General features: G+C 44.2%; 2 protein-coding genes across 9 annotated transcripts in view; both read right to left on the bottom strand.

Moving 5' to 3' along the window:
• Nucleotides 1–17,856, bottom strand: part of patj (PATJ crumbs cell polarity complex component) — a 184,424-nt gene that overhangs the window by 92,618 nt on the left and 73,950 nt on the right. The gene's annotated exons all lie outside the window — the stretch shown is intronic.
• On the bottom strand, nt 886–17,169 carry LOC116352951 (inaD-like protein). 2 transcript variants are annotated; one of them, XM_031786334.1, is made up of 4 exons: nt 17,061–17,169; nt 16,611–16,670; nt 15,238–15,344; nt 886–1,062 (listed from the first exon to the last, which is right to left on the bottom strand). In XM_031786334.1, exons 1-4 carry the CDS (start codon nt 17,148–17,150, stop codon nt 957–959), a joined length of 363 nt encoding a protein of 120 aa, XP_031642194.1. In that variant the 5' UTR covers nt 17,151–17,169; the 3' UTR covers nt 886–956. The 2 variants fall into 2 exon arrangements, with proteins under 2 accessions (XP_031642194.1, XP_031642195.1); XM_031786335.1 differs by having other exon boundaries at nt 889–1,495.

Genomic DNA, 17,856 nt, shown 5'->3' with positions numbered 1-17,856 from the left:
TGTCAGAAAGTTCAGGACCCAATTGCACAGGGCGGGGTTGAGACCCAGGGCCTCCAGCTTAATGATGAGCTTAGAGGGTACCTTGTTTTTGAATGCTGAGCTGTAGTCAATTAGCTGTAGTCGATTCATATGTAAACAGAGCTTTAAATTTTTTTGGGGGCGGTATGTAAACTTAAGTGGGTCTAGGGTGGCCGGTAAGGTGGAGGTGATATGATCCATGACTAGTCTCTCAAAGCACTTCAGAAGTGAGTGCTACGGGCGGTAGTCATTTAGTTCAGTTATCTTCACCTTCTTGGGAACAGGAACAATGGTGGCCATCTTGAAGCATGTGGGACAGCAGACTGGGATAGGGAGCGATTGAATATGTCCGTTAACACTCCAGCCAGCTGGTCTGCGCATGCTCTGAGGACGCGGCTAGGGATGCCGTCTGGGCCTGCAGCCCTGCGAGGGTTAACACGTTTAAATGTTTGTTAAGGGAACTTTTATCAACATTTCAATCAGGACTGACTAATCAGAATACTATTATATTACTGTATATGTATGAATTTTCTTTATAATCCTAGTACTGAATATAATGTGTGTAAATATAATCAAGAATTAGAACAATGACTGTCTGTTCCTTGGTAGAAATGAATGAACTTATAGCCAGACTGGTTAGAAGGCTTATCTACACAGGCAGACCTTGGCTCTGATCGTAAATCATCTTAGTAAGGATAGACGATGTGGGAAGGCTTGAGAACTATACAGCCTTTGTACCAATGTCAAGAAGAGACGGGAACCTGTGATAAAATGTATCATGGGCAGTACTCTCGAGAATAAACGCTGCTGGTTGATTTTAAAGACTGGTCTCTGTCCATTTTATACAAATAAGAGTCTTACAAATTCTTATGAATTGACAGAGTGTTTCATTTTAATTGGGTATTAAAACAGAGGAATTTAATTCCTGTAACAATGTTTTATTCACGTCGGCCACGGAGAAGGGTGCAGTCCATGTTCGCGGGCCACGATGGTGGCACTATTGTGGATGGTTTTCTTATTGTACTCCGTGATTTCCTGTAGACCCTGCCACATACAGTCACAACAACAAAACCAGTCAGAAAACTACTGAAAGTATTTTAACTTCACTGTGGAGAAAGTCAAGCTGAAAGGGTAGAGAAAGTTCAAGCCTTAATCCCCTCGGGAGTCGGGAGTTCCCACGTGGTGCACCTTGTTCTAGCCCAGCAATATCACACCTTATTCAACTCATTGCCAAGCCCTAGATTCAAATAAAGTGTACACAGTACAAAGCCTTGGGGTGCACCAGGAATGTATTGAGAAACACTTTATTAGAGAAGAAATTCAACCAGCCACAGGCTACAAAAGGGGAAATAGACAGGACAAGGCGGGCATTTTCCCCACTCTCTCATGTTAGTACAGACGTTCTATTGGTTAGGTTACATCCCTGGCCCCACCCTTAGCCGCCCGGCAACAGACAACTGTCAGCCAATACGCCCCCCTGCAAAGACAGAGAGAAAGACACAGATTAAAGCCTTTTCCTTTGCTGCTCGCTAACTTCCTTAGCAAGGCTAATAACAGGTCTAAATCGTTGCTTAATAACTGGTCTTAAAAAATTTTTAAAAGAGGGATTAAAAGGTCACTAGCCCTCCAGCTCTTAAGATGTGTCAACAAAAAAATCACTAGTGTTTCATTTAAAATTAATAGTGCATGTTGCTGTTTTCAAAATTGCTATGTCTAATATGGGCTTAGCCCTTGTTTGTTAAGCCTTCTATGAGAGAAACCTAATACACTCAGCCCGACAGTGTTAGGATCGAGAGCTGCAAACAGGGTCTTCTTGCCTTCTATAAATGCGACGCGGTCTGTAAAATGCAGAGGCGATTAGTTTGGGTCTTAAATATACAGAGGAGGTGGTTGTCAGGCTATCGGCCCCAGCCAGATAGATGCTGATATTCAGCTCCCAGCTGCGGAACAGTCCATTAAACAGCTCTCTAGACACAAACCAACAACTCAGAGGAAGGAAGGAGGATAGCGGGGGGGGGGGGGGGGGGGGGGGGGGGGGGGTTAAGAGAGAGAGAGGGACTCCACTGTCTTGTCACCACCGGACTCAGGGGAGAGGTAGCATGTGTAATGGAAGGGGGGTAAGGAGGAGAGGGGGGATATAGAAAACAAAACTGGGGAGAAAGAAAGAGGGGGAGAGAGACAGAAGAGAGGAAGGGAGAAGGATGACCAGAAGTGACAGCCCGAAGGGTAACAGAAAGAGAGAACAGAAAAGACTAGAGGGTTGAGAGGGAGAACGCCGTTGCTCCACAGTGACTATTTCTCTGTGGCTGCTTGCTTGCTCGTTAGGCCTACTTGTTGTTAATTAAGGCAGAACTAAAGGAGACTGAAGACGACGTAGGGCTAAATATGTCAGAAACATGTATCACGGCTCAGGACAAACAAAGAGACAAACCGCAATCATGCTCTAGTCGGGTCTGTCTCAGTAAGGCCAACACACTGACGAAGGCTTTATGCCTTGGTATTCAAATGAGCAGTTATAGAATTTCCATTATTCCTCCAAGCATTCATGATGGGGGGAGAAAAATAACCCATTGATAGTTAAATATCACAATTTTATTTATGGACGATATTATATTGATTTGAGTATCGATTTATAAACATGAAAATAACTACTGTAGGTAGCGTTAGCTATCGCTAGTCGGCTGTGCCTGAAATCACAAAAATCGAAGCCTCGAATCGAAACACATATACAATCGTGTGAGTCGCAATACATATCGGAACCTAAGTATCGTGATAATATCAAATGTTGAGGTCCCTGCCAATTACCAGCCCTACCAAACATGGCTCAGATCCAGTTGGTTCTTGAAACTCTTATCCAACTAAAGGGAGGAAAAAAAACATTCTAAAGATTGACTCTGAAAAGTGTTTTCTTAAGCTATGCACATTGACTAGTTTATAAGCAACATTGAGAACAGCAACAGCTCTTCAGACATCACATCAATTTTCCTACCTAGAGCTTGACAAAACACAGGCTGACCTACCCTTCACACACACACATCCCCACGCCCACACACCAAGAGAAAGCTGAGCTCCCGTCACCACCCTAGGTACCCACACCAAACACCAGCTAAAGGGACAGTTCACCTCAAAATCAACATAGAAACCACCATTTCACACTACACCAGAGGAAACAGATATTGTCAAGTATCAGGACGTGAATGAACGACAACTCAGTGGGCCGGCCCCAAATGGTAGCCTATTCTCTATAAAGTTCACTACTTTTGATAGGAGCCTGATAGAAAAGTAGCGAACAGTATGACGTGAATGTGGTGCCATTTGGGACTGAAACAGTCATGTCTCATGTTAAAGCCAATACTTTTCCTGCTCTGTCTTATAGCCCGTCACCAGGGCTCTAGTAACTGAACTGCTATCGTTTAGAGTTATCCAGTACCCTAGCATTCCAACAAGTCCAAAAAGCACTATGTGAGCCACAGAGCAGGACTGCAGCAGCGGAGAGACAGAGACGGGCTGTGACTGCAGCAGCGGAGAGACAGAGACGGGCTGTGACTGCAGCAGCGGAGAGACAGAGACGGGCTGTGACTGCAGCAGCGGAGACACAGAGACGGGCTGTGACTGCAGCAGCGGAGACACAGAGACGGGCTGTGACTGCAGCAGCGGAGAGACAGACGGGCTGTGACTGCAGCAGCGGAGAGACAGAGACGGGCTGTGACTGCAGCAGCGGAAAGACAGACGGGCTGTGACTGCAGCAAATTGTCATTTAGGTACCCCTCCCCTGCAGTGAGAGACTACGCAGACAGACTGGCTCTCAGACAGACAAAGGAGGACTAGGTACACAGACACACTCAGACACAGACAGACTAACAGGCTTTTTGACAGACAGACATACAGATAAGACAGGCTGGGCCTTAGTACCAGTCATTGTGACAATGATTGGGGTATAGCTGGCTCTTGACCCACTTCAATCCTTAACACACACACACACACACACACACACACACACACACACACACACACACACACACACACACACACGCGCACGCGCACACACGCGCTGTCCAGGGACACAACACACTGGAGACTTCACACTCACACACTGAGTGGCGTACACACACAGAGAGAACCACACGCGCACACACACAAAGTGAGTGGCCAGCGTAATTAGAGAGCAACAAGAAATCCATACCTCCTTCCGCCACCCGTCGCAGCAATTATCAATCACTCAGCTCACATCACATATGGACAGGGAGTTAACATCACTATCAATCACCCATCATACTATGACAGGTGGGATCCATTTATAATAACGTATAATTGTTATCATATAGGCCAGGCTATATTCATAAAGGGCTGAACCCTACCTTCCACTTAAGTTAGATTTTCACTTAGTCATGTATTGATGCCAATGGGAGAATGATGTGGATGCTAGGATTCAAACCCAATAGACAGTTGTGTGATTACATAACACTGTGGTGGTATTAACGTTCCGTTGTCTCATACTCAATATGACGTTTGGGGCAGCGTTCATGCATTTAATGCTAGGTAGGGTGTTGTGATGAAAGACACACACAGCAACCTGCCAACGGGCAGAAACACGACTAGAGTCACTCGTCGGAGCTGAGAGCAGGGACACAAACTGATGAGGGTCCAAAATGGTGACACTATTTTATTTCGCACTGGAACATGCAAAAAAAACAAACATCCCTGTTAGGGGGAAATGCAGGTTTTAACTAATTAAATAACAAAGAATACGATCTACATGATCAGTCTGTTTTTAAAATAAAAAGTGGATCATGTGAACCTAACTCACAGCTAAAAAAAATGTAAAGGAAGCAATCGAATGTTATTTGTTGCCTAGACATTACTTAAATGACACTCAAGTCTTGAGAAAAAAAAATACAAATATTGCAGTTAGCCATGACAGCCTTTATAATAGAACGCTGGTGACCTCACCACATGTAAATATTGCACTTAGGAAAAAAACATCTTAATGTAGAAATAGAATGAAACAAACAGGCATTCTATTGTTGCTCTATTTTAGTGGCCACTATAGTAGACGTCGATCAAGTGCACAAGGCTACATATGTGTGCAAAAATAATCCTCCCTCACTCAGTGTTACTGTCAAGTTCAACACAACAAAAGCAATATCTTTGGGATGCACTGCACATCATTACATTGTACATTTTCTGCCTGTGGACTTTGTTCTACAATGTGCCAGCAGAGCATGAGACCCTTTGTTGGCAAAATTGATATTTTTCAGGCAGAGAGTACTCCTTGCATACCTCTTTTTATCCACTGTATTGAAAAAGTGAGAAAAGGTGTGGGGGGTTCCTTTCACCTCTATAGTGGCATCCAGCTTAAACCAGGCCCAGCTACAGCTACACTTGATACCTGAATCCACTTGTTTAACAAGTAGGCCTCATTTTCACCTAATTCTCATTCTGAAAATTAACCACATACTGTAGAGAGAAAACACTACTGTTAGTTCACAGATTGTAGTTAGTTCATCAGCTAGTTAACATTTCACACAGATTGGCAGGGTCCAGTAAGCAAATAACACATAACTAGAGGAACAGGAACATTACCTGCTAATACTATAGAAAATAGGTTAGGTTACTAACGTTAGCTAGCTAGGGGTCTGACTTTATTAGACCCAGCAAATCTTCACACCATAAACTCTATTTGATCAGCTAAATTTGCAAATGTTGCTCAACATTTCTCTGACTAACTAACGGAGAATTTGATCCAGCTACTGTAGCAAGATACTTAACAATTCTAACCATTCTTGTTCCACCACACTTCTCCCGCACCTCAAACAATCGCTTCATCACCTCACCCCCGTCTCCGTGGTCAGGCGTCTCATCTACCTCTTCCTTATCGTTCATGGGACGCGCTGTTGTAACTGGCAAACTGCCTTTCCACTCTCCCGCTGTCTTTCCAGAGCGCGCGCTGATGCTGTAACTAGCAAATTGGTTGTCTCGTCTCTCTTCAGTCGCTTGCTGCATTCTGTTGTTATGTGAACGATTGGCTGAGCCTTGGATACAAGCCCTCGCCCAAACTTTCCTCATCGGATCTACACGAATCACGTAGGGCACCTACTTTGGATTCAGAACGGCGAATTTCGCCCCGAAAGGTGACTCGTTTGCATACATGTTAAAGGGAAATGTAGCTACTAGCTAGTAGACAGGCGCGAGCGTGGTGCGGTAGTGTATTCTGTGGACGGTAGCCCCTCGCAAGATCAAAGAACTGGCAGAGTGGTGTTGCTGATTCACTAACAGTCTACTTCCTCTGGAAAGGAAGCCTAAACTACCAAGTGTCACACTCACCTACCTGGGAATCCCCCTTGCGCCATCTCAGCACATGACTGAACTCAGGAACGTGCACACACGTATAAGAAACAATGGAGGTACATGGATAAGCACTCAAGCCTCTCTTGACGGACACTGCTGTTAGAATATGATAGCACAAAGAGACACACTTCTTCGCTCTCACAGCGACAGGGTGCGAGACCAGTGTTTGTTTTGCCTTGCAGTGACTTCTATACGCCTCTGCCATGTGTAATTTATAGATTTTTCTTATGCAATGACAGTCGAATCAATCAAGAAAACAGAGGCTGTACTATACCAATACACATTGTCCTCTTGCACATTGGGGGCACATTGGGGACACATTGTAAACCAGCGAGACTTAAGGAAACGAACAATGAGCCACCGCAAACATGACTAGTTACATGTGACACGCGCGCACACACCAATATGTTAAACTACACATACACACACACAGCAGTGGTGAAAAGTACTTTAGAGTACTGAGTACTGAGTTTTTTTTTTTTTTTTTGGGGGGGGGGTATCTGTAGTTAACTATTTATATTTTTGACAACTTTTACTCTTCTACATTCCTAAAGAAAATGTACTTTTTACTCCATACATTTTCCCTCGCACCCAAAAAGTACTAGTTACATTTTGTATGCTTAGCAGGACAGAAAATAATCCAATTCACACACTTATCAAGAGAACATCCCTGGTCGGGAATTTAAAATTATAGGGAATTTAAAATGATTCATTATTTTGATACTAAAGTATATTTTAGCAATTACATTTACTTTTGATACTTAAGAATATTTAAAACCGAATACTTTCACTCTAGTATTTTGCAGTGTGAACTTTTACTTGAGAAATGTTCAATTAAGCTATCTTCACTTTTACTCAAGTATGACAAATGGGTACTTTTACACCACTGACACACACACACACGCTCTCTCACACACACACGCGCAAGCAAGCATGCACGCACAACAATCAGACACCAATTTCGCAGTATGAAACAATTATGAACTCAATTGCGTACCAACTAAAACATGCTTTCTGGTTTTGCAAGACTACAGTACAGTGACTCCACACTACAGTGCGATCCCAACTGTTATCTTCTCCAAGGACAATGGCTTCACTGGGGGCAAGGCCATTTATCAAACAAAACAATCTCCAAACACACCAGGACAGAAAAGATCTGAGATCTTATTTATTACAGTAGTACTGTAGGTGAGATACTTGTCACTATTCTGAGTTCTCCAAAGTCTGAGCAAAGCCCTATGGCTCTGAATTTCTCATGTAGAATAGTGTACGTACAGTTTGCATTTGAGCAATGTGTGTATCAGTTTGAGTGTGTGTGAATAAACAGTTCACGCAACAAGTGTGCATTTGGAAAGTATTCAGACTTATTGACTTGTTCCACTTGTTTACATGACAGCCTTACTCTAAATTTGATTAAATTGTTTTTTTCCCTTCATCAATCTCCACACCATACCCCATAACGACAAAGTGAAATCTGTTTTTAATTCATTTTTGCAAATGTATTAAAAATAAAACAAATACATTTACATACAGTGCCTTGCGAAAGTATTCGGCCCCCTTGAACTTTGCGACCTTTTGCCACATTTCAGGCTTCAAACATAAAGATATAAAACTGTATTTTTTTGTGAAGAATCAACAACAAGTGGGACACAATCATGAAGTGGAACGACATTTATTGGATATTTCAAACTTTTTTAACAAATCAAAAACTGAAAAATTGGGCGTGCAAAATTATTCAGCCCCCTTAAGTTAATACTTTGTAGCGCCACCTTTTGCTGCGATTACAGCTGTAAGTCGCTTGGGGTATGTCTCTATCAGTTTTGCACATCGAGAGACTGACATTTTTTCCCATTCCTCCTTGCAAAACAGCTCGAGCTCAGTGAGGTTGGATGGAGAGCATTTGTGAACAGCAGTTTTCAGTTCTTTCCACAAATTCTCGATTGGATTCAGGTCTGGACTTTGACTTGGCCATTCTAACACCTGGATATGTTTATTTTTGAACCATTCCATTGTAGATTTTGCTTTATGTTTTGGATCATTGTCTTGTTGGAAGACAAATCTCCGTCCCAGTCTCAGGTCTTTTGCAGACTCCATCAGGTTTTCTTCCAGAATGGTCCTGTATTTGGCTCCATCCATCTTCCCATCAATTTTAACCATCTTCCCTGTCCCTGCTGAAGAAAAGCAGGCCCAAACCATGATGCTGCCACCACCATGTTTGACAGTAGGGATGGGTGATGAGCTGTGTTGCTTTTACGCCAAACATAACGTTTTGCATTGTTGCCAAAAAGTTCAATTTTGGTTTCATCTGACCAGAGCACCTTCTTCCACATGTTTGGTGTGTCTCCCAGGTGGCTTGTGGCAAACTTTAAACAACACTTTTTATGGATATCTTTAAGAAATGGCTTTCTTCTTGCCACTCTTCCATAAAGGCCAGATTTGTGCAATATACGACTGATTGTTGTCCTATGGACAGAGTCTCCCACCTCAGCTGTAGATCTCTGCAGTTCATCCAGAGTGATCATGGGCCTCTTGGCTGCATCTCTGATCAGTCTTCTCCTTGTATGAGCTGAAGGTTTAGAGGGACGGCCAGGTCTGGGTAGATTTGCAGTGGTCTGATACTCCTTCCATTTCAATATTATCGCTTGCACAGTGCTCCTTGGGATGTTTAAAGCTTGGGAAATATTTTTGTATCCAAATCCGGCTTTAAACTTCTTCACAACAGTATCTCGGACCTGCCTGGTGTGTTCCTTGTTCTTCATGATGCTCTCTGCGCTTTTAACGGACCTCTGAGACTATCACAGTGCAGGTGCATTTATACGGAGACTTGATTACACACAGGTGGATTGTATTTATCATCATTAGTCATTTAGGTCAACATTGGATCATTCAGAGATCCTCACTGAACTTCTGGAGAGAGTTTGCTGCACTGAAAGTAAAGGGGCTGAATAATTTTGCACACCCAATTTTTCAGTTTTTGATTTGTTAAAAAGTTTGAAATATCCAATAAATGTCGTTCCACTTCATGATTGTGTCCCACTTGTTGTTGATTCTTCACAAAAAAATACAGTTTTATATCTTTATGTTTGAAGCCTGAAATGTGGCATAAGGTCGCAAAGTTCAAGGGGGCCGAATACTTTCGCAAGGCACTGTAAGTATTCAGACCCTTTACCATGAGACTTGACATTGATCATCCTTGAGATGTTTCTACAACTTGATGAGTCCACCTGTGGTGAATTCAATTGATTGGACATGTAATGTCCCACAGTTGACAGTGCATGTTGTGGGATCCTGTATTTTACATTATATCCATTAGCATATATATGATTAAATATTATCTGATGTTGGTTGTGTGAGGTGTCTGCATTTGTGCACTGGAGCATCATTATGAGATTAAACAACTGCTTGCTACTTGCCTGTTTGTGTGTGACAAGAACTGAGTAACATGGTGTGACCTGCATGTTGCAAAACTGTAGATAACAGCCCAGCAGATGCTTTGTCCTTGTGTTTGTATGTAACAATATTGAGCACATGGTGTGACTTGCTGTATTTTACAAAGTTGTGGTCAATTAGGTGTAGGGAGGTGTGGTCATCACGAGGTTTAACCGAGATGGAAAAATACTGAACAACACAATAGCAGGAACTGAGCAACTGTTGTAACTAGGCTGCGATACCAGAACAGTAAGAATCTATACATCGACGGAGGGAGGACTCCAAGAAGCGCCAAGAGGCGGGAACCCGCCTGAGCGCCTGCGATAGGCTGGGCAAGTTTAAACCACGCCCAGCCTCTACTGTGATAGACATTGTCCCAACCCGTCTGTTGGCCTATCACAGTATAAGAACACTGTTTACATACATCTTGTCAGTTCTCTGTTCTGCCCTGCGTGGTATTACAGTGAGCCCGTATATACGAAAGTTGCATTTGCCATTTATTACTTAGCGAATAAAAAATACATAGTATACAATTGGTGACTCATTGTTATATTTATCCTGAAACCAGATTCCAATTTACGCAATTCTAACAATGTCTGAGCAACAACCAAGCCATGTGGTCGAAGGAATTGTCCGTAGAGCTCCGAGACAGGATTGTGTTGAGGAATTGATCTGGGGAAGGGTACCAAAACATTTTTGCAGCATCGAAGGTCCAAGAACACAGTGGCCTCCATCATTCTTAAATGGTACAAGTTTGGAACCACCAAGACTCTTCCTATATCAGTCCATAGCATCAATGCCTTCCTCTTGCAGGAACTGCTGACACACTTCAGCCACATGAGGTCTAGCATTGTCTTGCATTAGGAGGAACCCAGGGCCAACCGCACCAGCATATGGTCTCACAAGGGGTCTGAGGATCACATCTCGGTACCTAATGGCAGTCAGGCTACCTCTGGCGAGCACATGGAGGGCTGTGCGTCCCCCCAAAGAAATGCCACCCCACACCATGACTGACCCAGCGCCAAACCGGTCATGCTGGAGGATGTTGCAGGCAGCAGAACGTCCTCCACGGCGTCTCCAGACTGTCACATGTGCTCAGTGTGAACCTCCTTTCATCTGTGAAGAGCACAGGGCGCCAGTGGCGAATTTGCCAATCTTGGTGTTCTCTGGAAAATGCCAAACGTCCTGTGGACGTCGGGCCCTCATACCACCCTCATGGAGTCTGTTTCTGACCGTTTGAGCAGACACATGTACATTTGTGGCCTGCTGGAGGTCATTTTGCAGGGCTCTGGCAGTGCTCCTCCTGCTCCTCCTTGCACAAAGGCAGAGGTAGCGGTCCTGCTGCTGGGTTGTTGCCCTCCTACGGCCTCCTCCACGTCTCCTGATGTACTGGCCTGTCTCCTGGTAGCGCCTCCATGCTCTGGACACTACGCTGACAGACACAGCAAACCTTCTTGCCACAGCTCGCATTGATGTGCCATCCTGGATGAGCTGCACTACCTGAGCCACTTGTGTGGGTTGTAGACTCCGTCTCATGCTACCACTAGAGTGAAAGCACCGCCAGCATTCAAAAGTGACCAAAACATCATCCAGGAAGCATAGGAACTGAGAAGTGGTCTGTGGTCCCCACCTGTAAAACCACTCCTTTATTGGGGGTGTCTTGCTAATTGCCTATAATTTCCACCTGTTGTCTATTCCATTTGCACAACAGCATGTGAAATGTATTGTCAATCAGTGTTGCTTCCTAAGTGGACAGTTTGATTTCACAGAAGTGTGATTGACTTGGAATTACATTGTGTTGTTTAAGTGTTCCCTTTATTTTTTTTGAGCAGTATATATATATATATATATAAAAACACTAAAGTTTCCAAAACTGTTAAAATAAATGTCTGAGTATAACAGAACTGATTTGGCAGGCGAAAACCTGATAAAAATAAATCCTACTTCCTGGATGGATCTTTATCTTTCTATTGCCTTTACAGTATCCATTGACTTATGACTCAAATTGCACTTCCTATGCCTTCCTCAAGATGTCAACAGTCTTTAGAAATCGTTTCAGGCTTCTATTCTGAAAAATGAGGGAGTAAGACCAGTCTGAATGAGTGGACACTACAGTGGCCTAGAGATTTTTCATGCGCGAGAACGAGAGCTCGCCTTTGTTTAAATAGACAACGTTATTGTCCGGTTGAAATATTATCGATTATTTAGGCTAAAAACAAATCTTAGGATTGATTATAAACATTGTTTGACATGTTTCTACGAGCTTCGTGACTGCATTTGAGCCTGTGCATTACTGAACAAAACTGAGGTTTTTGGATAAAAAGAGACTTTATCGAACAAATCGAACATTTATTAAGTAAATTAATGTATTCTGAGTGCAACCATATGAAGATCAAATGTAAGTGATACATTTTCTCTATTTCTGACTTGTGTAACTTCTACTTGGCTGGTTACTGTTTGTAATGATTTGTCTGCTGGACGCTGTTCTCAGATAATCGCATGGTATGCTTTCGCCGTAAAGCCTTTTTGAAATCTGACACCGAGATTATTATTATTATTTATAACACTTGTATGTTTTATGAATTTTTAGAATGAGTATTTATGTGTTTGAATTTGACGCTCTGCAATTCCACTGGATGTTGGCCAGGTGGGACGCTAGCGTCCCACGTACCCTAGTGGGGTTAAGCAATAAGGGCAGAGGGGGTGTGGTATATTTAATCAATAAGGCCCGAGGGGGTGTGTTATATTTAATCAATAAGGCCCGAGGGGGTGTGGTATATTTAATCAATAAGGCCCGAGGGGGTGTGGTATATTTAAGCAATAAGGCCAGAAGGGGTGTGGTATATGGCCATAGCTAAGGGTTGTTCTTTTGTACGACGCAACGCAGAGTGCCTGGACGCAGCCCTTAGCTGGGGATATATTGGCCATATACCACAAACCCCTAAGGGTTATTGCTATTATAAACTGGTTACCAACATTAATAGAACAGTAACCAAATATTTTTGCATCATATCCGCGGTATATTGTCTGATATGTTTCAGTCAAACAGCATCCAGGACCCAAACTGCGCTGGCTGCCTCCTCAATTATTCATCCGGCTAGAAGACATGTTGCCAGGCTGGGATAAATGCCAGCTCTGGCTGCAACACAAATTTCTCTCTCCCTCCTCCATTGCCTGGCCACTAGTGAATCGTCTTCCCCGCAGTGTTCTTTCCAACCAGAACCGTGGTCCAGATGGTGGCATTCATTTACTGTAACGCTGCACACATTGATTCAGAGTGCGCACACACACACACACACACACACACACACACACACACACACACACACAAGTTCAGTCCAAAATACTTTGGCATCCCAGAACCTATAACTCAAGGACGTACATCACAAGGGAGAATGGACTGTGTGGTTCTTGGGTCTCGCCCACTTTGTAGAATTCAATGAAATTTTACAACGATTTTGGAGCTATACAGAGGACTTTTAAAAAGATGTATATGCCTATTTGAAGTGCCTGTCCCTGATAGCAATTATCTAGCCGGCCAAACTAATTATTCATGCATAGAACAACAGGCATTATGCTAATGTACGTTGTGTCCTAGTGATTATTGCATGATTAGAGCTGACCACATTCATGACAAATTCATAAAATCTTTATTAGATCAACATAAAAACCAAATGAATGTCCCAAAATGTCAACCTATTCCCGACATAATGTACTACTTTTGACATGAGCCCTTCTATCAGGGATTGAGACCTGGGACACCAGGGGAGACTTCCATGTCCAATAAGAAAGAAAAATAATGTGCAAAAGTTTTGCTACTGTGTGCTCTAATGAATACACATGGGTCATATTCAATACACATGGACATGGTCATATTCATTCTGGCATACAGTAGCAAAACGTTGTGCCACAAACTTTCTGGCCAAGCTATTGAGTACCTCTAGGCCTAGATTTGACTACACTAGATGTTGAGTGCTACCTCGTAGCCTATACAGACACGTTTCTGTGTATTTCTTGGGATTACGTCACAGCATTCATTCAGAACCACTCCACGTACAGTAGTATTAACGTTGCCAAACAGGCTCGTCTTTGTTGAGGATTTCCAGTGAGTCATTTCTACATGACACCGGGGTTCAAACACTATTCAAAATCATTTCAAATGGCTTTATCTGTGCTCAATGGACCTTACCTGGCTTAACGGGCCAACAGCATAGTCACAAAACGGCAAACCCCTGGAGTAAGGTAGATTCGAGCGAATGATCAAAGTAATTCAACGTTTTCGAATAGTATTTGAACCCAGGTCTGGAATCAGTATGCTGTGACATTCGCCCCAGCGCAGCCCTTCCATTTACCGCCCATGGTCTTGATCTAGGATCAGTGTTTGCCAATGTCCATTGTCCCACACACACACACACACACACCACTCCATCGTTGTACCCGTCTTTACAATGCCTTTTAAATGCTTGAGCTAACATTTACAGAACTAAAGCAGCAAAGATGGTATCAGAGGCGACTGCAAATTCCCCCATTACATGCGAACAAACGGTGTGTGTGTGTCTGGCAAAAAAAATATATCATTCAAGAAAGTCTTAAAATGTACCAGTCATTCCTAACAATTCCATTTCAACCATCACTGTGACATCTACTGAATTAATGTAGCGTTGATTGCGGTGGAGACGACTCCAACGTTTACCTCATCTCGCCCCACAAGTTGTCAGAAGGATAAGCTTTCATAACCTGTGTGTGTGTGTGTGTGTGTGTGTGTGTGTGTGTGGTATTTGTGCGTCCGCTCTCCCATGTGGAGGAGCAGTTGAAAGAGGCAACCCTTCGGGGCACACTGGACAGACAGGCGTAAGCCACCCACTACAATAGCTTAGAGGAGGTGAAGCGTTGGAACAAAAACACAGCAATGAGCTCACCTCCATTCCCTACGAGTTGCAGCTTCACTGACTTTGTTGATTGTTGGGAAATCGGTGGAGGTGGTGAATAGGGAACACATTGTAAGTATAGATTGGGTTTGTGTAGTGTTTTTACACCGGGGGCTTAAAGCACTTCGGCATTGTATGGGTGCTGGAACTCTAGCCTGGAATCCAACTATAATGTTCTGTTTCACCATTGTTTACCTTGTGGGAATCCAGGCTAGCTGAACTCCAGTCAACACCCCTAATGGAGGGTCTGAAGTCTGAAGGGACCAGGGCAATAGAGTGGAGCTCAGAGCCAGACAGGGACAGTTGATTGACTTTCACTTAAAAGGATAGTTTAACCAATTGCTCAAATGACTTTCCAAGATCCAATAAATATTCAAGTAATGCTGTAGTTTAGGTGAACTATCCCTTTAAGGCTTATATACACACCAAGGCAAAGTTTTCATTGGACATACCCAAGAACACAGCTGACAAATGGCAACACAGTTTACGATTGGTCGAGAGAGCAAAGACTGACCTTTGGCCTCTTCCAGCTCCTCGTCCTGCTCCTCTGTCAGCTGACTGGGGGGGCCGGTAGGGCGGGGGGAGTCTCATCGGGGGAGGGGCGCCTCCTACTGCTGCGTTCTGCAGATTAGGAAAAAAAAAGACACCATGCTTCTCAGAAACACCAAAGATATGAATCACAGGTGTGGGGCTAGGGTAGACACGGGACAACTACTGCCCCGCGGGCCAGAACCAGCCCGCCACCCAATTAAAAAGCTGCCTGCTGTGGATTTCGTTTATTTTTCAAGTAGCCAACTAACTGCACAACTTAGTTCATAGAACCGGTGTTACGGCTGTCAGGATCAAAGGGATCCATCCCCGACAGAGTCTAAAGTAGCTTTCTTCCTCACCTCCTACCATTCATCTGCAACCGAATCGGAAGGAACCGTACAGGTGACTTGAATGTCTACCTCTCTGCTTGAGGAAGTGTTCACCCAAGATGAAAGGTGACCCGGTCCTTGGAAATGTCAAAGAGCAGCCTTGGAGAATAAAAAAATAAATAAAGAAGAGGGCCTGCACCTCCAGGAGTGAGGGGAAAAGGGAAGGAGGATGAAATCTACCCGACAGCACTCGAGCATCTCCCTATCGCAATAAAGTGTTTGGGAAATGTAACTGTGCAGTACATGTGCTGAAATGTGAAAGTACTCCTCGTCTACATTCTCAGACCTCTAAAATGGGGTCAATTCCCTAACATCGCTCACTGGCAGCGTCGGTCCCCATCCGTCTCATTCGCTTCCCCTCCTCCCACATTATCCAGAGGGAGATACACACGGTAGTCGACAGTTGGACTTGGGACACAGGAGTAAAGAACGTAATCAGAGTATCTGGATATAATTAAAATGCCTTCCTCTTTGTGTTTAACAGTCCTTCATCCTCCAGAGGCGGACGTGACGCTAATAGAAATCAAAGCTGGGTCTGTTAATGCCAAATGATTAAGGTTTCAATTCATTGCCGGCTGACAGTGTCGTAATCAAGCTCGTCTCACTCGGGCACTTATAGAGTGATGAGACTTGATTGGCTCTCGATTGAGATCAGGCATTTCCTGAAGCTGGGTCGCAGTGTCGAAACTCTCCTCCTCCTCCTCTCAACCTCAAACTTTATTAGCATGAATGACAAGGCCACTGTTGCTAAAGCAAAGACATCAACAGTAAAAAATTATAATAATTGTAATTCCTGAAATGGGTCTCACACACAAACGACAGAGTTTAGGGTTTCTATGTCCTGGTAACATAAAGGGACAGACAACTTAAATGGAAATGTGTTATAAAACCTACTTCAGAAGTTATAACCAAGCCCGCCACATTTCCACCACCAGAAAAACTTTGTCAGAAAGTGGGGGCTGCTTACCGGCATGACTCTCCTCTTTGCCTTGTGTTTGTTGTAACTGGGCGCGGTTAGCGAGACAGGCTGGAAAGAGAAAGACATGCAGACATAGGTGCGCACACACACACACACACACAAACACGCATACACACAGGCACAAAGAAAGAGAGTCAAACTCCATTCATGCTTAGATAACAGACACCAAGCACCAGCCCGAAATAACAAACCAACTACCAGACATTCTGCCAGAAAGTATAACCTACAAGAGAGGGAGAGGAAACTTGGTGAGCGCCACCAAACCAATTCTCTAAGGCAAAGAAGGGGGCATGGGTACCTCTGCCTTTCCAAAAGACAACCAACTGAGCATCAGAGGGACATAAAGTATATATTCGGGTTGTGCTCCTGTGTGTGTGTGCGTACCTATGTGGGTGCACACAGACGTGTTGTGTGTGTGTGCGTGTGTGGTGTGTTTACCCGCGGCGTGGCAGTGAGGCTCTGGACGATGAAGACCACGGGACTGGGAGCTGCCTTGATGGGCTTGGACCGCATCCTCATGGCTGGCATTCTGGAGGTCCACACCTGATACCTGACACATGCACGCACACCCAGAGAGGGGGAGAAGGAGGAGAGAGGGAGAAGGACAGATAACCGCGACAGAGAGAGACCGCGACAGAGAGAGAGAGAGAGAGACCGCGACAGAGAGAGAGAGAGAAGAGAGAGAGAGACCGGACAGAGAGAGAGAGAGAGAGAGAGACCACGACAGAGAGAAAGACCACGACAGACAGAGAGAAAAGACCACGACAGAGAGAAAGAGAGAGACCCACGACAGAGAGACCACGAGAGAAAGAGAAAGACCACGACAGAGAGAAAGACCACGACAGAGAGAGACCACGACAGAGAGAAAGACCACGACAGAGAGAAAGACCACGACAGAGAGAGACCACGACAGAGAGAGACCACGACAGAGAGAGACCACGACAGAGAGAGAGAGAAGAGAGAGAGAGAAGAGAGAAGAGACCACACGAGCAGAGAGAGAGAGAGAGAGAAGAGAGAAGATAGAGAGAGAGAGACCACGACAGAGAGAGAGACCCACGGAGAGAGAGAGAGAGAGAGACCACGACAGAGAGAGAGAGACCAACGACAGAGAGAGAGAGAGAGAGAGAGACCACGACAGAGAGAGAGAGACCACGACAGAGAGAGAGAGAGAGAGAGAGACCACGAGAGAGAGAGAGAGACCAGACAGAGAGAGAGAGAGAGAGAGAGAGAGAGA

The sequence above is a fragment of the Oncorhynchus kisutch genome, linkage group LG13, assembly GCF_002021735.2.
Source record: "Oncorhynchus kisutch isolate 150728-3 linkage group LG13, Okis_V2, whole genome shotgun sequence".
NCBI lineage: Eukaryota > Metazoa > Chordata > Actinopteri > Salmoniformes > Salmonidae > Oncorhynchus > Oncorhynchus kisutch.
This window is presented reverse-complemented; position numbering and strand designations above follow the sequence as displayed.